The sequence below is a fragment of the Arachis ipaensis genome, chromosome B4 (assembly GCF_059453495.1).
Source record: "Arachis ipaensis isolate K30076 ecotype BB chromosome B4, ASM5945349v1, whole genome shotgun sequence".
Taxonomy (NCBI): Eukaryota; Viridiplantae; Streptophyta; class Magnoliopsida; order Fabales; family Fabaceae; genus Arachis; species Arachis ipaensis.
In genome coordinates, this window is record NC_142439.1 from 5,581,118 (window position 1) to 5,603,987 (window position 22,870).

General features: G+C 30.7%; 1 protein-coding gene across 7 annotated transcripts; it reads right to left on the reverse strand.

Moving 5' to 3' along the window:
- Nucleotides 1-7,644: 7,644 nt before the first annotated feature.
- LOC148566540 (N6-mAMP deaminase-like) lies at nucleotides 7,645-22,664 on the reverse strand. Of its 7 annotated transcripts, none has more exons than XM_088483609.1 (6): nucleotides 22,494-22,561; nucleotides 22,328-22,398; nucleotides 21,973-22,118; nucleotides 21,402-21,787; nucleotides 21,210-21,269; nucleotides 7,645-17,566 (listed from the first exon to the last, which is right to left on the reverse strand). In XM_088483609.1, the coding sequence occupies exon 6, from the start codon at nucleotides 10,248-10,250 to the stop codon at nucleotides 9,240-9,242; it is 1,011 nt and encodes a 336-aa protein (XP_088339735.1). In that variant the 5' UTR covers nucleotides 10,251-17,566; nucleotides 21,210-21,269; nucleotides 21,402-21,787; nucleotides 21,973-22,118; nucleotides 22,328-22,398; nucleotides 22,494-22,561; the 3' UTR covers nucleotides 7,645-9,239. The 7 variants fall into 7 exon arrangements, 3 of the variants coding, with proteins under 3 accessions (XP_088339735.1, XP_088339736.1, XP_088339737.1); XR_015880804.1 differs by lacking the exon at nucleotides 21,973-22,118 and having other exon boundaries at nucleotides 13,800-17,566; nucleotides 21,402-21,458; nucleotides 21,611-21,787; nucleotides 22,494-22,664; XR_015880803.1 differs by lacking the exon at nucleotides 21,973-22,118 and having other exon boundaries at nucleotides 13,800-17,566; nucleotides 22,494-22,659.
- Nucleotides 22,665-22,870: the final 206 nt, after the last annotated feature.

The window sequence follows — 22,870 nt, forward strand, 5'->3', positions numbered from 1 at the left end:
TTTAAATTAATATTAAAAATAAGATTATTAAAAATATTAAAACAAGAGTATGATGTAAAAAAAATACTAAATTAATAAAAAAAATATTAAATTAATATTCTTATGTTAATATATATATATATATATTAAATTTATATTTTTTATTTTATTTAAAAATATATTTTATCTATTTTTATATATTATTTTTATTTTAGTAAGTAAATATTAATTTTATTATAAAATTAACTAATAAGATTTATTTAAATATTTAAATTAAAATGATAGGATAATATAAAAAGTTTATTTAAGTTGATATCTATTTTAGTAATTTTTTTTAAGAGTGATTTTGAATAATATAAGCTAAATAAAAATTATCAAAAATAAATCACTTTAACACAGAGTTACTTTTTATAAATTAAGTTTTTAAAATTAATCCAATGTAAACTCTCATCTGTAAACTGTAATACATATGATAGTCCTTTATAGATGAAAAAAAATTAATAAACAATCAATAGCTCTATGCTTTGTTATTTGTTTTAAGCATCTTTTGCGACTGTGTTTTCGTTGGGTGAGTTTTAGCCTGAGCCTCGACTAATGAGGCGCAGCATTAGCCTCGTCCTTTTGGGTTTACTGTCACGTGAAGAGTGTAACGCATGGCTCGCTTTATTTACATCTGTGAATAAGTGACGTAAGAGTTTACCGTCAAAGGAGAGTCTGCGTTTCTAGTGAAATGGTTACTGTTATCTATGTTTGGAGGACAATTCATAATTACCCAAATTATATATGCTAAAATTTGTTTTTCATGGGATAGGTTTTTGGAGGAATGAAATTTGGGCTTTTGATGTAAGCTTCAGAAAATAAGGACCACATATTATTGTTACTTAAAAAAAGTCTAACCATTATAAACAATGGTTCTAGACCAAAAAAAAAAAATAACTGTTATTTCAGGCCCTCAAAATTGAAAATAAAAATAAAATGCATTTCTATTATTATTATAAAGGATTATCAAGTGCGAAAATTTTAAATTATCTTGTTAAGTTAGAATGATTTTCACAAGAAAAAATTTATTAGCAGAATTATAATATCATAATCATAAAGTAAAACTAAATAACTAATACCAATTTACAAACATATTTTTTTTCAAATTTTTAATGAATAACTAAAGAAATATGCATTTTAGAATAAAGCTATAAGCCTATAACACCTAATATAATATATTAATTTGGACGGACAAAAACACTTTTACATTCTATTTTAGTGATTTCATATCATTTAATTATTTGTATGTATATTTTATGAGGATCTTTTATTTAAATGAATATAAAAAATAAATTTTAATTTTAACAATTTAATTATGACTATTAATCTAATTATAATTTGTTTATGTTTGTAATTGAATGGTTAATTTACAGTTTTTTTTTCAAATCATTATTTCACAAAATGAAAAGTCTTATTATTTGGACATTTTTTTGGTGATTAATATCTAGGCTTGTAGATCTAAATATGTCGTGGGCCTGTTATTTTTTGAAGGGCAATTTTTGTGAATGAACTTTGCCGTTGTTATATACCAAAAAATTGATTGTACTAGCTCTCCGCTCTGGTTCGCCGTGCTCCTCCGGCAGTGAGGTAGATCTCGGAGCGTGAAGTTTGGCTACTGGGTAGAGGTTTTCGATTCATCAACAAAACCATAGCCTGCGCTAGCGATGACGGACGCGTTTTCCTCCGAAGTTGCAGGAATCGAAGACGCGCAACCAGAGTGCAAGCCGAGTGAGCGGCGGTGGTGGTGCAAGCCGAGCGAGGCCGGAACAACCATCTATATCTCTCCGAAGAGCAGGGAGGAGCGGCGATGATTGACTTGGATCCAACGAACGATGGTATTCATCCTTTCATGGGTGTGGGTTTTTTAGTCTAAGTCTCAATGTTTGTTTTATTTATAACTTAACCAGCATTTAAGCAATGTTTTGGCCTGTCATTTAATTAGTTGTGTGGACCTTTTATCATCCTTGTCTTTTTGGTTTGTTTGTTCTCAGCTTCAAAAGCAATGCATGGAATGAATGGGCCAATCAACACAAAAAAGGGAAAGAAATGAAATTCATCTCACTTGAAAGACTACAACATCATATTTACTATTAGATAGGATCAAAATGAAATTTTAAAGAAGACCCACTAACAAAACAGCAACCTCTGCCAAAGAGAACAGGCTAATGCTACGCCTCATTGTGACAGGCTTCAATTAACCCATTGGGTCAATCCCAAAAGTAAAATCAGAGGATAGTATGTATGGGCCCGTAGGCCTCCTTGTTTATTTGTTACTACTTGTGTGGATCAAGCCATCTTATATCAAATAAAGGGCTATATGAAGCTTTGCCCAATTTTTGTCAATTTATATAATATTAACATACAAAATATTGGGCCTTGTGCACATTGAGTCAGAAGCCCAATCTAATAAGTCTCTGTTTTTTTGTGAGTATCTAAAATCTTGAATTCATGATCATTGGAATATCACAATATCTAAAGTTGAATAATTACACGTCCAAAAAAAAAAAGTTGAATAATTAGGATAATGCTAATTTGACGATTAAAATATGAACTTTCACAATCTCACATTTCTTAAACTCTCTTCTTTCTCTCTTTGTATTATGTAGATGCATAGTGTTGTTGATTGTTGTCTCACTTTTCTCTTATTTATTTATATATTTGGCCTGCCAAGAAAATGAGGGTACGTTATTTTAGGTCATAGCAAGCAATTATACACTTTAATTGGCATGTTAATTATATATATATATAGCATGTATGTCTTTCAACCATTCAACATGATGCTCAAAATAAATAACATATTGAGACATAGATATTATTGGAAATGAGTCAAGCCAATTCATGAGTTAGCTCAAATTCAACTTATTAATAATATAATAAACTGAGTTCGTAAACTGATGAATCGAGTTTAAGCTTGCAATTAAACTCATACTCGATTATATATATATATATATATATATATATATATATGTAGTAATATATAATCTATATATATTAATATTTTAAATTATTTAAAATTTTATAGTTTTTTTTATATATAATTTTAACGTAGAATGTAAATAAAAAAATAAAATTGATAGATAAATAATATATAAAATTAATTTTTTATTATTTTGAATATATATGTTATAATTTATTGATATAGAATTATAAATTATATTCCTGTATTTGAGTTAATTCGTGAGTTCGAGTCAACTCGTGAATTTTCGATGAGTCAAGTTTGAGTTTAATTTTTAAACTCAATTGTTAATGAGTCCAGTCTTGAATCAAGCTGAATTTTTGTGAGCCAAATTTAAATTTAATCTAATTCGACTCACTTTCAATCTTAATAAGCACACAAAAATTTGATAAAACCGAACAAACTAGCTAGATACCAAAATCAATTCAATTGGCATTATCATTTTTATTTTTCGTACATGAAATAATCTTCCCCTTTTCCTTCAATTTCTTGACTATTAAAGTCATATTAGAAATAACAATCATATTAATGATGGAAATTGGTGAAATTAACTACTAGTTAACTAATGGATCGAGTCAACTACAACTAGGGGTGTGCATGGCCGGGTGAAAGCGAGTTTGATGTGACTCAGACTCGACTCAAAATATATATCGGGTCTATTTATTAGACCCGAATCCGACCCTAAACCCGATGAAACTTATACACTTTCGGGCCACGATTATACTGGGTAAAAACCGGGTGAAAACCGGACCCTTAACATTACATTACCCTGATACCTTCTTATAAGTTAGCATGTGAAAATATTCAAATTTCCAAGACTCCAACCATTATTTGACATGGTAAAATTTACTTAGAAAAATATAACAAGAACCAACTCTTCTCTAAAATTAAAGCATAACCATAATCAATACTAATATTGTCTAATAACACCAAATATTTAAATCAATACAAATAACAAAATATTATGCATTAATTAGTCTAAAATCTTATGCATTTTAAACATAAAACATTAACTTATAGTCTTATAATAACTAATAACACAAAATATTAAGGTTTACAATACTTAAATTCCACATAAGAATAGCCATCATCCGTCACTAATACACAAAATATTAATTGTGTATGATGACCGGGCCATCGAGTCGATTTTGGATGATCCAAGTCATGACCCGAATCCGACCTGAAATAATGACCGGGTCTATTTTTGAGACCCTTATCCAACTCTAGACCCGGTAAAATCACACCAAATTAGCCTCTAAAGTATTCGGGGTCGGGCCGGACCGGGTCATACATACCCCTAACTACAACCTTTTATACTTTTTGTAAAAAACAAAAAAAAAAACTATTTCTTTTAAGTTAACTTTTATTATTAATTAAGTCTCGTTGATTTAATCAAATTGAATTTGTCTAATGGTTAATTTACTTGTTTGTTTAAATAAATATCAATGATTCAAATTCTATCTTGTATATGCAGTAAATCATAGATTAGCAATAAATTTTTAAATAAAAGTATAAAACTCTTATCTACGACAAATTAATTCTTATAACCAACCAAATTAGGAGATATCATATAAAAGAAAAGTCCCGTTGATCTATCCGAGGCTAGCTTTGGAAGTGTTAATTGAATCACACTTTCAGTAAGGTGTTTACTATAGTGCTTTAAAAAATTGTTTAATTACTATAAAAAACAATTTAAATAAAAATTAAACAATAAATAAAAAACACCATAGAATTGGCCACTAATTAATTAGCCACAACATGATTTTTCGTATTATAAATTACTTAAACTCCAAGGGATAAAAATAAATAAAATTAGCCGTCCGTGAACGCGAAAAGAAGGGGAATAATGTTGGAAAAACACCCAACATGACACAAACACATGACACTGAGATACACGTTTATATGAAGATAGCAAAATTCTTATAAATTTTGATGTCGAAATCAAATTGCATATCCACGTTTTATTTTATTTTATTTTTTAATAATATTATCATTATCGAGTGGAATCCTTTGAAATTCGTTTGTGCTGCATAGCATATATATGGTTGTGATTCATATATAACGAATTAACGATATATAAGGGACGGTTATATTTATATATGTCATTAAGTCATTATATATGTAGGTAGCTTCGCTCTACTTTTAAAATGAAGGGGAAAATATGACATATGTGGCCTGCAATATATAATAAGTGTGCAATTAATATAAAAATTTAATTTGAATGTATTGTTGATGACTTGATGTAAAGTAGTTTAATTTATACATATATTATTATAAAAGAAATAGAATATTTGTAACAATAAATTTATATTAAATTTAAAAATATTATAAATTATGTTATTTTTTAACAATAATTAGTTATTGTTATAAAATAAGAATATTTTATAATAATAAAAAATTTGTTACAAATTATGTTGGCTTTTGTATCGAATTATTGTTTCGTTGTAAAATATTATAATATTTTGTAACAAAAGATTATATTATTACAAAAGTTTAAAATATTTTGTAACAAAATATTTATTTGTTTTAAAAGTTCTAAATATTTGTAACAAAAAATTAATTTGTCACAAAATATAATATTTTTGTAATAAGTTATTTATTTGTTACAAAATTTAAAGATTTTTTTCAACTAATAAAAAATTTCGTTTAAGATGTTAAATGTAAAATTCTGAATTTTTAAAAATTAAAATAATGAATTATTTATGATTTATTATATTTATTTAAAATTTTATATTCAAAAATTTATTTTACTAAAAATATTTAAGTTAAATTGATGATACTTTGAGTTTACAATTATTTTGGACTCATATAAATTTTATTGGATATTTTTTTATTTAAAAATTAAAATTTTAGTAATTAAAAAATAATGAGGATTTGATAATCTAATTTAAAAAATTAGGATTTTTAGTTTAATGTTATGAACTAAAAAAATTAATTAGATTATCTCGAATTTTAAATTAATAAGTTGATAAATAAATAGTGTTATTAAAGTAGTTTTAGTACTTGTTTAGATACCATTAAGTTTATAGAAAAAAAAATTTATCGATAAAAAATATATTTTTTTAGCGTATTTAGTAAATTTTTAAGAATAAAAATAAAAATATTAAAAAAATAAAAAAAAATCCTTTTTTTAGAAGTTATAATTTATATTTTTTTTGAGAGATTTTTTTTAAAAATATATATTTTTCATATAATAAATAAATAAATAATATTTTTATATTATTATACCCAAATATAATTAACAAATAAAAAAATATTTATACATGAAATATCTAAATATAAAATTATTTTTATTTTTTTATAAGATTTTTTTTAAAAAATAATTAAAAAAATCTTTTATTAAATAGGAAAAAGGGACAAAAATACACTTGAAAGTTCACACGCTGGACACGATTACACTTCAATCATTTAATGAGTCACGCTTGTGAACTTTCAGGTGTATTTTTGTCCCTTCTTCCTAAACAAAATAAATACGAAAAATATTGTGTCCGTCAAAGTGTATAAATAGTATGCACGCGTAACTCAATCTTTCTTGTCTCTGGTCTCTCACTTCTCTCTCAGTTTCGCACTCACGGTCTCAGAAAGTCGGACTCAAGCTTGTCTTCTTGTTATGTGTTGCGCCTTTCTTGGACTCGTCTTCGCCAGCGACAAAAACATACGAAATCAGTATCTGATCTCTTCATTGGTGGTCGTTATAATCTTTGGTCGTCAGTTAATAAGTTTTTTTCACCGTCAATACGCTGAATACAAATATACAATGGTGAAAAACTTTAAAAATTTATTAGTTTTGCAAGACATGAAAAAAGAAAAATCAAAATTTATTTATAGATATATATGGTCTAACTATGTAGATGCATAGGTATAATTTGATGAAAATTAGTAAAAAATTACTTGTGAATACAGTAAATATACGTATTAGAGATAAATTAAACGAGTAAAGTATTTTAAAAAGTTTAAATGTTGGATGACTTAGATAATGATTGAAAGAAAAAAAAATGTAAGACACTTTTTATATGTATTAGAGATAAATTAAACGAGTAAAGTATTTTAAAAGTTTACACTTTACAAGATTCCCTCTTTATGTGTGAACTGTAGGGGAGTAAGATTGTGTAAGAGAAAAAAATTTGAAGAATAAAAATAAGGATGGTGACATACATGCATCTTAGAAGATGATATTATTGGAAATAAATAGCATCAGGAGAATTCAATCTATTATGCATGAGATAATTTTTTTATTATTATATGTATTATTCAATTAAATAATAAATATAATAATTTTTTTTTATTAAATTTAGATATTTATTATATTTTGATTTTAGACACATAATACCTTGGGATATTAGTTAAATACATATCCAATATGATTTAAATACTTATAAATTAATTATTAGTCAACAAATAATTCAACAAATCTTGGTAAAAAAATGTCTGATTTCTATGATTGTAATAGTTGAATCAAATAAAACCTTGTCTAATAAAATTAAATGAATAAAAAAATAAATTTTTCGAATAATTTATTAATTTATGACAATGATAATAAGTTAGAGTTTAACAATTAAATTATATTTTAAAAATTATAAAAGAAATTATACTTTATTTTTTTATTATTATTTTTTTTAGAAAAATTAACATAAAGGATCATTATCACATATTTATTATTGAAAAAGATCAATTAAACGAAAATTATTATAAAGGACCTCATAAAATTTATTTGAGAATAAGGACAAATTTTTTTTTTTAATAAGATGATCCATACTATCAAAAGAGTTGTAAGGAGGAGATTCTGGCCAAGAGCCCGTATTCACGTATATTGTGGCCAAGAGCCCGTATTCACATATATAATATAATTGATTTTAAACTAATTTACGTTTCGAGTCCTCAGTTTACTCGTGTGTTTAAACAAATATCAGGAATTTAAATTCTGCTTTATATATGCAATAATTTATTAGCCAATAACAAACCTTTAAATAAAATTTAAATCTATAATAGATTAGTCCTTGACTTATTAAATTTGAATGCCAACCTTATATTAATTTTCTGGACTGAAATCTGAGTATTTCCCTCGAACCATTGTAAGCCAATTCTTTGGGTTCGGGTTCACACTTTGATCATGATTTTTGGTGACCCATGCATTAGCATAAAACTCTTGAACAATTAAGATTCCGACTTGTTGAATGGGGTTGGTGAGAATTTTCCAACCTCTTTTTCGAATCTCATGTCGGATCTCCGGATACTCATTCCTTTTGAGCATGAAAGGGACATCAGGGATCACCTTCTTCTTGGCCACAACTTCATAGAAGTGGTCTTGATGGACCTTTGAGATGAATCTCCTCATCTCCTATGACTCAGAGGTGGAGCTTTTGCCTTCCCTTTCCTCTTTCTAGAGGTTTCTCCAGTCTTAGGTGCCATAAATGGTTATGGAAAAACAAAAAGCAACGCTTTTACCACACCAAACTTAGAAGGTTTGCTCGTCCTCGAGCAAAAGAAGAAAGAAGGGAAGAGAATAAGAAGAAAATGGAGGAGATAGAGAGGTGTGAGTGGTTCGGCCAAATGGGGGAAAGAAGTGTTTATGATGTGTGAAAATGAAGGAGGGATAAGGGGTTTATATAGGAATGGAGAGAGGAGGTAGGGTTTGTGTATTAGGGGTTGGGTTTGGGAGGGAAAGGTTTTGAGTTTGAATTGTGAGGAGGTGATTGGTGAAGAGGTGATTGGGAAGAGAAATGGAGGTGATTGGTGAGGGGTATTTGGGGAAGGGTGTTATGGGAAGGTGTGAAGAAGAGAGAGAGAGTTGAGGTAGGTGGGGATCCTGCGGGTCCACAGATCCTGAGGTGTCAAGGATTTCTCATCCCTGCACCCTTTTAGCGTGTAAACCCCCCCCCCCTTGAGTGCCAATCCTGGCGTTTAACGCTAGCTTTTCTTCCCTTTTTGGCGTTAAACGCCAACTTTTCTTCCCTTTCTGGCGTTAAACGCCAGTCTGGTGCCCTTTTCTGGCGTTAAACGCCCAGAATGGTGCCAGACTGGGCGTTTAATGCCCATTCTGCTACCCTTACTGGTGTTTAAACGCCAGTAAGCTCATCCTCCAGGGTGTGCTGTTTTCAATGCTGTTTTTGATTTTAGCTTTTGTTTTTGTGACTCCACATGATCATCATTCTAAAGAAAACATGAAATAACAATAGAAATTTAACATAGATAAGTAAAAATTGGGTTGCCTCCCAACAAGCGCTTCTTTAATGTCAATAGCTTGACAGTGGGCTCTCATGGAGCCTCACAGATACCCAGAGCATGATGATGGCCTCCCAACACCAAACTTAGAGTTTGAATGTGGGGGCTCTGTTTGACTCTGCATTGAGAGAAACTTGTCATGCTTCTTCTCTATGTGTACAGAAGGAGATTCTTTAGCTTTAAACACAAGGTAGTCCTCATTCGCTTTAAGGACCAACTCTCCTCTGTCAACATCAATCACAGCTTTTGCTGTGGCTAGGAAGGGTCTGCCAAGGATGATGGATTCATCCTTATTCTTCCCAGTGTTCAGGATTATGAAGTTAGCAGGGATGTAAAGGCCTTCAACCTTTACCAAGACATCCTCTACAAGTCCATAAGCCTGTTTCCTTGAATTGTCTGCCATCTCTAGTGAGATTCTTACAGCTTGCACATCAAGGATCCCTAGTTTCTCCATTACAGAGAGGGGCATGAGGTTTATACTTGACCCTAGGTCACACAGAGCCTTCTCAAAGGTCATGGTGCCTATGGTGCAGGGTATTAAGAATTTTCCAGGATCCGGTTTCTTCTGAGATAGTGTCTGCCTAATCAAGTCATTCAGTTCATTGGTGAGCAAGGGAGGTTCATCCTCCCGAGTCTCATTACCAAATAACTTGGCATTCAGCTTCATGATTGCTTCAAGGTACTTAGCAACTTGCTCTTCAGTAATATCTTCATCCTCTTCAGAGGAAGAATACTCATCAGAGCTCATGAATGGCAGAAGTAGGTTCAATAGAATCTCTATGGTCTCTGTATGAGCCTCAGATTCCCCTGGTTCCTCAAAGGGGAACTCCTTTTCGTTCAGAGGACATCCCATGAGGTTTTTCTCACTGGGAATCACGTCCTCCTTACTCTCTCCAGGTTCGGCCATGTTAGTCATGGTTATGGCCTTGCACTCTCTCTTGGGATTTTCTTCTGTATTGCTTGGGAGGGTGCTAGGAGGAGTTTTAGTAATTCTCTTACTCAACTGACCCACTTGTACCTCCAAATTTCTAATAGAGGATCTTATTTTATTCATGAAATTTAGTGTGGTCTTAGATAGATCAGAGACTATGGTAGCTAGGCCAGAACGACTCTGCTCAGAGTTCTCTATTTGTTGCTGAGAAGATGATGGAAAAGGTTTGCTATTGCTAAACCTATTTCTTCCACCATTATTGTTGTTGAAGCCTTGTTGAGGCTTCTGTTGGTCTCTCCATGAGAGATTTGGATGATTTCTCTATGAAGGATTATAGGTATTTTCATAGGGTTCTCCAATGTAATTCACCTCTTCCATTGCAGGGTTCTCAGGATCATAAGCTTCTTCTTTAGAAGATGCTTCTTTATTACTGCTGGATGCAGCTTGCATTCCAGTCAGACTCTGAGAAATTATATTGACTTGCTAAATCAATATTTTATTCTGAACCAGTATGACATTCAGAGTATCAATCTCCAGAACTCCTTTCTTCTGAGTTGTCCCATTATTCACAGGATTTCTTTCAGAAGTGTACATGAATTGGTTATTTACAACTATTTCAATGAGTTTCTGGGCTTCTTCAGGCGTCTTCTTCAGATGAAGAGATCCTCCAGCAGAGTTGTCCAATGACATCTTGGACAGTTCAGACAGACCATCATAGAATATGCATATGATGCTCCATTCTGAAAGCATGCCAGAAGGACACCTTCTAATCAATTATTTGTATCTTTTTCAAACTTCATAGAGGGATTTGCCTTTCTTCTATCTGAAGGTCTGGACTTCCACTCTAAGCTTACTCAATTTTTGAGGTGGAAAGAACTTTGCCAAGAAGGCATTGACTAGCTTTTTCCAAGAGTTCAGGCTTTCTTTAGGTTATGAGTCTAACCATGTCCTAGCTCTGTCTATTACAGCAAAAGGGAAGAGCATAAGTCTGTAGACCTCAGGGTCAACCCCATGGGTCTTAACAGTGTCACAGATTTGCAAGAATTCAGCTAAAAATTGATGAGGATCTTCCAATGGAAGTCTATGATACTTGCAAGTCTGCTGCATTAGAGAAACTAATTGAGGCTTAAGCTCAAAGTTGTTTGCTCCAATTGCAGGAATTGAGATGCTCCTTCTACAGAAGTCAGAAGAGGGTGCAATAAAGTTACCAAGCATCTTCCTTGCATTGTTGGCATTGTTGTTATTTTCGGCTGCCATGTCTTCTTCTTTTTCGAAAATTTGTGTTAGGTCCTCTCCAGAGAGTTGTGCTTTAGCTTCTCTTAGCTTCCTCTTCAAGGTCCTTTTAGGTTCAGGATTAACTTCAACAAGAATGCCTTTGTCCTTGTTCCTGCTCATATGAAAGAGAAGAGAACAAGAAAGTATGGAATCCTCTATGTCACAGTATAGAGATTCCTTGAGGTGTCAGAGGAAAACAGTAATAGAGGGATGAGGTAGGTAGATAAGAATTCGAACATATGAAAAAGGAGAGAGAGTCCGAATTGCTAATTGAGGAGGAGTGTTAGTCCTTAAATAGAATGTGAGGAGGGGGAAATTTTCGAAAACAAATAAAACTAAAAATTTTAAAATAATTAAAAAGAATTTTGAAAAAGTGGTTGATGGTTTTTCAAAAATTAAAAGTGAGAAAGTGGTTAGGTGATTTTGAAGAAGATTTTGAAATCAGTAATAAAAAAGATATGATTGAAAATTATTTTGAAAAAGATGTGGTTGAAAAGATATGATTGAGAAGATATGATTGAAAAATAATTTAAAAAGATTTGATTTTTTTTTAAATTAATGACTTGGCTAACAAGAAATTTAAAAGATATGATTCTAAAATTCAAATATTGAACCTTTCTTAACAAGGAAGTAACAAACTTGAAATTTTTTAATCAAATCATTAATTGGTAGCAAGGATTTTTGAAAATAGTAAGAGAAAAATGAAAAAAAGATTTGATTTTGAAAAAGATATGATTTGAAAAAGATATAATTTGAAAAAGATTTGAATTAAAAACTAACTTACCTCCCTTGTGTTGTCCTGGCGTTAAACGCCCAGAATGGTATCCATTCTGGCGTTTAACGCCCATTTGGCTACCTCTTTGGGCGTTAAACTCCCACCCAGGTACCCTGGCTGGCGTTTAAACACCAGAATTCCTTTTTCACTGGGCGCTTTGAACGCCTAGCTTTTTCTCTGTGATTCCTCTGCTGTATGTTCTGAATCTTCAATTCTCTGTATTATTGACTTGAAAAGACATAATTTTGAAAAAAAAAATTTTTTGAATTTTTAATGATGAGAGAGAACAACAACAAAATGATACTAATCAGGAAAAACTAAGATCAAATAAACAATGCATGCAAGAACACGTTGAATGTCTAGATGAACATTAACAACATATTTTTAAGAAAAGAAAGACATGCAGGACACCAAACTTAGAAATTTTCATATTAGAGACACTAACAAATTGAGAATGCACATGAGAAACAACAAAAAAAAAAAAAACACAAAACAAGAGAATTTAAAGATCAGACCCAAGAAAATCATCAAGAACAACTTGAAGATCAATGAAGAACATAATGCATATATTTTAGAAAAATGCAAGAAAATTACAAATATACAAGACACCAAACTTAAAATGTGAAACTAGACTCAAACAAGAAACACAAATTATTTTTTATTTTCATGGTTTTATTAATTTTTTTTTGTATATTTTTTGAAAAAAAAAATAAAAAACTTAAACATAAAATAAAATTACCTAATATAAGCAACAAGATGAACCGTCAGTTGTCCAAACTCGAACAATCCCCGGCAACGGCGCCAAAAACTTGGTGCACGAAATCACAATCACACTTTTGCAATTCCGCACAACTAACCAGCAAGTGCACTGGGTCGTCCACGTAATACCTTACGTGAGTAAGGGTCGATCCCACGGAGATTGTCGGCTTGAAGCAAGCTATGGTCATCTTGTAAATCTCAGTCAGGCGGATTCAAATGGTTATGAGTTTTGATAATTAAAAGACAAAGGAAACATAAAATAAAGATAAAAATACTTATGTAATTCATTGATAGGAGTTTCAGATAAGCTTATGAAGATGTTTTGTTCCTTCTGAACTTCTAGTTTCCTATTGCCTTCACCCAATCATGCGTTACCTCCTTCCATGGCAAGCTGTATGATCCTCTCGGATGAAAACAAATCCATCTGTGCTGTCACCGCAGGGCTAATCATCTGTCAGTTCTCGCTAGTGTCGGAATAGGACCATTGTCCTTTTGCGCACTGTCACTTGCGCCCCACATTCGCAGGTTTGAAGCTCGTCACAGTCATCCCTTTCTAGATCCTACTCGGAATACCACAGACAAGGTTTAGACTTTCTGGATCCCAGGAATGCTGCCAATGGTTCTAGCCTATACCACGAAGACTCTGATCTCACGGAATGAAAGACTCTGTTATCAGGAGAGGCAACCATGCATCGTGAACCAGGAGGCTAAGAGATACACACTCAAGCTATTGCAGATAGAACGGAAGTGTTTGTCAGGCACGCGTTCATAAGTGAGAATAATGATGAGTGTCACGGATCATCACATTCATCAGGTTGAAGTGCGAGTGAATATCTTAGAATAAGAAGTAGGCGTGAAGTGAATAGAAGAACAATAGTACTTGCATTAATTCATGAAAAACAGCAGAGCTCCACACCTTAATCTATGGGGTGTAGAAACTCCACCGTTGAAAATACATAAGAACAAGGTCTAGGAATGGCCGAATGACCAGCCTCCCCAAATATGAAATGAAGCTCTAAAAGATGATCCAAGGATATTTCCCATATTGATCAAAAGATGAAAATACAATAGTAAAAGGTTCTATTTATAATGAACTAGTAGCCTTGGGTTTACAGAAATAAGTAAATGATGCAGAAATTCACTTCCGGAGCCCACTTGGTGTGTGCTTGGGCTGAGCATTGAGGCTTTCACATGCATAGGCTATTCTTGAAGTTAAACGCCAGCTTTGGTGCCAGTTTGGGCATTTTACGCCAGAATTCCTTGGGCTGACTTTGAACGCCAGTTTGGGCCATCAAATCTCGGGCAAAGTATTGACTATTATATATTTCTGGAAAGCCCATGATGTCTACTTTCCAACGCAATTGAGAGCGCGCTGATTGGGCTTCTGTATCTCCAGAAAATCCACTTCAAGTATAGAGATGTCAAAATCCAACAGTATCTGCAGTCCTTTTTCAGTCTCTGAATCAGATTTTTTCTCAGGTCCCTCAATTTCAGCCAGAAAATACCTGAAATCACAGAAAAATACACAAACTCATAGTAAAATCCAAAAATGTGATTTTTATTTAAAAACTAATAATTATATACTAAAAACTAACTAAATCATACTAAAAACTACCTAAAAACAATGCTAAAAAGCGTATAAATTATCCGTTCATCAGTCTCTCATCTTATAAACTCCTCACTCTTACTTGCTTTCTTTGATGTGGGACTAACTTCATGCATTCCTCACATTTACAACATTAACAAAACTTGGCTTATATATATTGTCCAAGTTCATCCCCACTTCTCCACTATGAGTGCTATACCCTTCTTCTCCACTACAATCATTGCATTAAACTAAAGTGAGACACGTTTAGAAAGAAACACTGACTAGTTGAATTATTAGAGATAGTACACAAACCATATATAAGCCAAGAAGCGGAGATGATTTCGAAAGCATGCAGTTGGTTAGTGTTGATGATGTTTATGGTATTATGGAGCAAGAAAAACTTGTGCTTCTCCCAAGAAACTTGCATTTCACGGTGTGGCAAACTCAACAACATAAGCCATCCATTTCGATTGAAAGGTGAGCCAAAAAACTGCGGGATCAGCATGTACGAGCTAGAATGTATGAAGGATGTTGCCATGTGAGAAGGGTGTTCCACTTTGTCAACACCCTTCTCACATTCTAGCTCGTACATACTGATCCCGCAGTTCTTTGGATCGCCTTTCAATCGAAATGGATGGCTTATGTTGCTGAATTTGCCACACCGTTAAATGCAAGTTTCTTGGGAGAAGCACAAGCTTTTCTTTCTCCCTAATACCATAAACATCATTAACACCAACCAACTGTATGCTTTCAAAATCATCTCCGCTTCTTGGCTTATCTATGGTTTGTGTATTATCTTTAATAATTCAACTAGTCAGTGTTTCCTTCTAAACGTCCCTCACTTTAGTTTGATACAATGGTTGTAGTGGAAAAGAATGGTATAACACTCATAGTAGAGAAGAAGGGATGAACTGAGACAATATATATAGGCCAAACTTTGTTAATGTTGCAAGTGTGAGGAGTGCATGAAGTTAGTCCCATATCAAAGAAAGCAAGGAAGAGCGAAGGGTTTATTAGATGAGAGACCCGTTAACTTATTGATTCCTCCCCAAAATCTTCCCGGTAGTTGAGAGCTCTCCACGGGCCATCGGCTCTGATACCACTTGTTGGGCCGTCGTGGGGAGCTCTCGACCATCGGAGAGATTTTGGAGAGGAATCAAGCGAGAGAATATAAGATGAGAAGATACCACATCTAACTTAAAACTTTAAGGTAATAAGTTGATGGATCTCTCACAAATTAGGAGAACATCATGAAACCATGCCATTTCATTGAATAAATGTGAGAAAAATTGATAAAATTTCCTTAATTAAGCACAAGATAAACCCTAAAAATGGGGTTTATCAAACTCCCCACACTTAAACCAGGCATGTCCTCATGCTAGAACCAAGAAAGAATTAAAGGGTATCAACATTTATTCAATGCAAACTAATTAAATGCAATCTATCTAAATGAATGCAACTACTTGGCCAAAATAAATCAACTTCCAAGAGAACATATATAAGCATAAGGGCTAAAGTAATAGCAATCAAATCAAATCCACAATTGAATTTGAGTTATTAAAGATTTTTACCAACTTGCAAGAAAAGTGATGATCATAGGTGAAAACATGTATTTGAGCAATCGAATCTTCACCGGATGTGTATCCGCTCTAGTCACTCAAGTGTATGGGGTTGATTCACTCAATTCTCCCCTAATCATGCTTTCCAAGATTTGTTTTTCATCTAACAATTGACAATTATTTCATGCATGCATACAAATATCATGAGGTCTTATTCATAAGGTTGTAATGGGGCTAGGGTCAAGGTAGGATCCATATGATCAAGTGGGCTTGAATTCGAATCTTTGATTAACCTAAGCTTCCTACCTAACCTATGACAACCTATACAATTTCAAAGCTAACCCTAACTACCCATAATCCTCACTTTTTCACATACTCATGCATTCTCTTTTTTATCACAACCCATATGCATTTATTCTTATTGAGCCTTACTTTGAGGCATTTTGTCCCCTTTTTATTGCTTTTCTTTTTCTTTCTTTTTCTATATTTTTTTTCTTTTCCACACTTATTTCTTTTTTTTCTTTTGTTTTTCTCATTTTTCTTTCTTTCAAACTAAACTATATATAAAAACATCAATGCATAAGGTCTAAACATTTAATTAATACATGAGTATGTATCCAATTCCCAATATTTTCATCAAAATACAAAAATACCCTTTAACCTCAACCAATGTCCCAAGTTTCTCTACACTTAAATGATATACACACTCACTAGCCTAAGCTAATCAAAGATCCAAATTAAGGACATTTATTGTTTTTCGCTTTAAGGCTTGTAATGTGCTAAATTAGAGAACAAAGTGGGTTAATCGTAGGCTCAAAGTTGGCTAACAAAGGTTGATAAAAGGTAGACTTATTTGGGTAAGTGAGCTAATGAAATGATGGCCTCAATAATATAAATGCATGTATACAGAAAATAATGGACATAAAGAATCAAACAAATCAAAGATTACAATCATAGGAAGAAAATAATGCACACAAGAAGGAAAATAAGTGGTTATAAGATGTAACCACGCAATTAGGCTCAAATATCACAAGCTTGTGTTCTTAGCTCAAAAACATGATCCACAATATATAGTTGAAGCAAGTTCTATGAAAAGTTTTCACTCAAATCAATTGGGATGTCAATGTCCTATAAAGAATGTTTTTCTTGGAAAATTCCATTATTTTAACTAAACTTATTATATATATATATATATATATATATATATATATATATATATATATATGCAAAATAAGAAAATGCAGCAAAGAATCCTAAAAGATCTAAACAAAATAAAATGCAAAAGTGTTGGGATTAGAAATTTGTCACCCAAAAACGCCGACTGGTCGGACGACCTCCCCGCACTTAAAAATTTGTACCGTCCTCGGTGCATGCTAAGATGAGCAAAGGGGTACGGCGACTTCCGAGTTGCTACCTTCAGCTGGTAGATCAACTGGTGCTGCGTGTTCTTTTTTTCACTTCCGTTTTTGCTTATGACAAACATCTTGAAAATAGAAAACAGGATAAGAAGACAAGTAAATGCAAAAGCAAGGAAGCATACAATGTTGGAATGAGATAATGATCACTAGAATGGGGTGAGTAGTGTGACATTGATGGAAAATAGGCGTGTGGGTCCTAAATCGCGCGCGGTTTAAAACACACGCACACTAGTATAAAAAGCTTTGTCACAATTATACAATAATTAATTAATAATATTTAAAAATATAAGTTAAAAATTTATCATTAAATTAATCGACTAAAAAATTAAATTAATAAGTAAATTCTGATAAAAAATAATTAATTTTACTCATCTTTGATTTTTTGGTTTTAAGAAAAATTAACAGCGAAGAAGAATGCTATATATAAGTTAATCTAATAAAATTGTAAATAACATTCTCTAACGATAAGTAATACTAAAGAGCTAATTTTTTTAGCCAAAATAAGAAAATTATTTTATTATTTATTTTAAATTTTAAATTTTAAATAATAAATTTTTAATTTTAAATCATAAATTTTAAAAATTAATTCTTTATACTTTCTAGTAATCATAATAGCATAATAATTGTTCAACAAAACAAGCAAGTACTTCTTTAATTTTCATTACAAGATGAAATTCATACAATTTTCAGGAGAAATTTTTGACATGAGCATATGTGTTGCCAATGAATTGCTTTTCTAGAAAAAGAAACGAGAGGATAAAAATATATTGCTTATTAATTTATATTATTTTATTCATGTAACTAAATATATTAATCTTACTTTAATTTCTTCTCTTAGAAGAAAAACAACTTTAACCAATTTGGTTGCATCCATTCAGTAGTTAGTTAATTTATATGGTTAAATAAGTGTTAAAAATTTGAATAATTTTATTTTGTATATGCATCAATTTATTAGATAAAGATAATTTTTTAAAATTGTAACGAATTAATCTTTAATCACTTACCAGATTAAAAAATATCATAAAAAATTAAATAAAAAAAAAAACTAAAACAACTTTAATTTTCTCTTTTATTCCTTGAGAAAGGGTGATATGAAGAAAATGATTAATTTCTCCTAAGCCTAATATAAACCTGTTTGCAAAATCATATCATATATGAAAATAATGACACGATTACCTTTAATTAGTCGTGGTAGGAAAATATTATCAATTGATTGATAATGTGTAACAAAAGAATCCTTATTTATTCATTATATAAAACAATAATTATATTTGACTCTAATATTTAATAAAGGCCAGGGTTGTTAAGGTTTTTCCGTTTATGATGAGTCCACGTCTAGTAGTGTCTTCCTTCTAGCTAGTGATATACAATATGGTGTGAATGCACATCATATATATATGCAGTGCGTATCACATATCTGTTCGATAATTTATTAATCCTCTAAATTAAATAACATGCATATAAGATTATATTATGTAATACTTGATTGATGTTTATGACATATTTATTTGACAGATAATAAAAATTTATACGATTAAGACTTCAACTAATGCTAAATGTCCATCACATGCATTCAGAGTGAGGAAAAAGTTATTGATTAATATTAGGGAGAATGTATAAGAGGTTTAACTAAGTTTTTATTAAATTAGGGGGCACCATGATATATCCTACTATATATATGCATAAGTCTTGCTATCTAAATAACTATAATAATCTTGTGACCATTTCACATACGGCTAGGCCATAGCTAGGTAAAACATATATATTTATATAAAAATGTTATTTACTATTAATATAGAAATCATGACGGCATATAACTGAAGGGATTATGTGATGTTGATGTCATTAATAACGGGTATATATATATATATATATATAATGTACGTAGTAGGCTAAAACAACTAGCTATAGGTCCAGAGAAAAAAAATTAAAACGACACAGAGACTAACAACACACTTTTTTTAGTGGCCGGTTGATGATGATAAAAAAATATAAAAATTTAATTAAAAATTTAATAAAATTATAAAAATTTATTATAGAATAATTAAATTTTTTAAAAAAGTTAACTTACTTTTGAAAAGCGTTGACAAAAAGTGATAGTGAAACATATATCTAAATCTAAATATTTTAATTAGTATAATATTTATAAAATAATAATTTAATTAGTATAATATTTTAATTATTTTATAAATTATATATTGTATAAGTATAATGGTCATTTCATATTGTATAATTAACTATCTGTTATTTGTATTTTTTTTAAAAAAATTAAATTTTACTCCTATGTCACCTTAAAATACTATACTTTATTATAATTTTTTTTAATATTAAAGTTTTGATAACAATTTTTTAGATGTTAATAAGTTTAAGGATGATTTTTAACAAATTTTTAAAAATAATTTATTATTCTGTTTTAAAAATATAAAATTTCTGAAATTCAAATTAAAACACAAATTACATAATTTTTGGTACTTTAAACATTAATGTTCCATAACTCAAATTACATCATCATTATATTTTTGCTGTTATCATTCAAATCCCTCTTATCATTATGTATCCAAAATACTTATGTTTCTATTTATAATAATTTTAATTATTCTTTAATTAATATATTATATATATTTTATAATTAAAATTAACAATTAAAATTATTGAAATACCCGTATACTTAATATAATCAAAATTATTCCTATACTAATAATAAGAACTATAATATGACCGTATGAGCTTTCAGTGATGAGTTTTATTTGGTTACTTATTTATTTATTTATATATTTGACCTGTACGTTATTTTAGGTCATAGGAAGCAACTATACACTTTAATTGGCATGTTAATTTTATATATATATATATATTAGAAAAATAAAAAAATAAAATTTATTTTATTTAATATTTATTAATTATTATTTATTTCTAACTAATTATTTTTTGTTATCAAATATAAATTTATCTAACTTGTGTTCTAAGAATATATATTAAGATAATAAATTAAATATTTTTAAAAAAATAAAAAAAAAATAAAAACATTTAAAAAAAATTAAATAAAAATATTTAAAATATTTTATTAATTAAGTCTCGTTGATCTAAGCTTGGATAATCTCTAAAAATAATCACAAATTACTAGAGCGAGGCCGAATTTAAAAGTGTTAATTGGATCACACCTAAGTCACCAAATATTATTGTATTAAAGAAATGGGTTTTAAAAGTGTATAATGTGATTTTTATTTAAAAAATATTTACAGGATAGTAAATGTAATTTTTGTTTAATTTTATTTTTAATATTTACTTTTAATTTTATTATTAATATTTCAATATATTTTAGTTATACCATTAAAATAATATTAATGGAGGTATCTTTTTAATTTTAGAGGTATCTTTTTTGGAGACTTTTTTAGTTTTTTTTATGCGTGTGTGTCTTTTTGTGGTTATAGAGGTGTTTTTTTGTATTGAATTTGTCTGCTAATGGAGGTGCATTCGGTGAAACTGCGACGGTCACAAGTACCATAATGACCACAAAGGAAAAAACGATACATACTACATCCCTATCTCATGGAGTAAAGAATATACGATGCACATCCTCTACAACCCTCAAAATCCTCAGAATAGGACATCCGTTGTAATTCTATAAGAAAGAGCGTTTTTTTGGTTTTTTCTCATCCTTTTTTCAGGCGAAAGAGTTATTGTATGTGAGGGAGATGGCACACGTACCATAATCTCCTATGCGAGGCGAGAGCATGTTCCAAAGCAAGATGGATACTAGCACCCTCCCTGAACAATGAATCATATATTATTATAAAGGAGGCCAAAATTAGAAGATCAATTATTTTAAAAAAAAAACTCACAAAAACAAAAAAGGAGGCCAAAAGAAAGTTTTGAGTAAAATAAACCGGACCACAATACCTTCATTTGATTCCCCTGTCTTGGATACTTTAGATCTTATATTCCCGAAGGGGAGTGCTAGGGGAACAATGAAAATTTTGAACAACATGAACAGCCACCAATCAAATGAAAATACACTACACCCTAATTTAATGCTACTAATTAAATTTACTCTTTTAACCCTATTAATTCACATTGTTTACACATTTTTCAAAAATCTTGTTGGTTACCTATACTTTTCCATTCTCGAAAAGCTTCTCTTCATGCTGGAAAGGCAGAATCAATCTCTCAAGAGAGATTTTCAAATGCCAGATAGTTCTTTTGTATATATTCATCAACTGCAGACTCCAGTTTCATCCAGACAGTTGGATCCGTCTCATCAAGTTCCATATCACAACGTTCATCAACTGCAAGACAAAGCACAGACAACTAAATTTCTTCTGAGAATATAATGATACTTCACTATCAAATAAGGAGAAGAAAGTTACACTTCAACGGTAAAAAGAAATACGTAGCAACTTGATTCAAATAGAAATAGCTGAAGAGAAAAAAAAATATTTTTCAAATTCCTCAATGTAAAAAAATGAAGTACCAGGATTGAAACGAAAATACTGTATCTCAGGAAGCATAGGCAGCAGTGTACTTAAAACTTCCTCAACCCGCTCAACAGAGCATGCACTCTCGATCAATACATGTGATAATATTCTAACTTGAGCTTCAAAGCCAATCACATATCTCCTATATTCAATATTACTAGACTATGTTAAAATTTTCTCTACTATGGATGCTCTTATTAACAAAATTGAGCTAAAAGGCTTACACACAATGCATCAAGAATCAAAATCAAGTAGGAACATAAAGAGGGACTTTATAGGTTGTGCGTGCTTGTCTTTTAGGAGCCAAAAAGATAAACAATAATAATAATAAAAGGTTATTAATATACATACACTTCATGATAATATGCTCCACTTGAGAGAAATTTATAACACCCTTTTCACCTAAGGCCTTTGTGAGTTCTCTGCAAAATAAATGAATATAGATAATAATTAAAAAAAAGAAAAGAATAAAAGGATAATGATGAAGATGAGAAGATAGAGATATGGATATACATACAGGAGTGTGGAGTCTCTAATGGATCCATTGAGATGAGCATGCAACTCCACCTTTGGCATTGACACCCACCACTCCATGTTCTTCTTTGTTAATTAGTGAATGGAGAGAATAATAATAAGTGAAAGTGCAGAAAGAGATGGAGTAATGTGTATATTGAAAGAGGGGGCTAACACTATATATATTTATAGAAAAGCATCACTACTAATTACTAACACTTAACACCCACTACTAATTAGCCTAATTACTAACACCCACTATGTATATCTGCTTAACAGCTAGATATTAACTAATGTGGATGGTGTCCAAGAAATTGAGTTATATCTTGTTGGACTAATTTTGCTCAGTGGTCAAGTCCAATAATTAGAATTAATTTTTTC

Bases quoted from the DNA above. Each gene is read 5' to 3' on its own strand.
- LOC148566540 (XM_088483609.1), bottom strand. From the start codon at position 10,250: ATGAATAAAATAAGATCCTCTATTAGAAATTTGGAGGTACAAGTGGGT.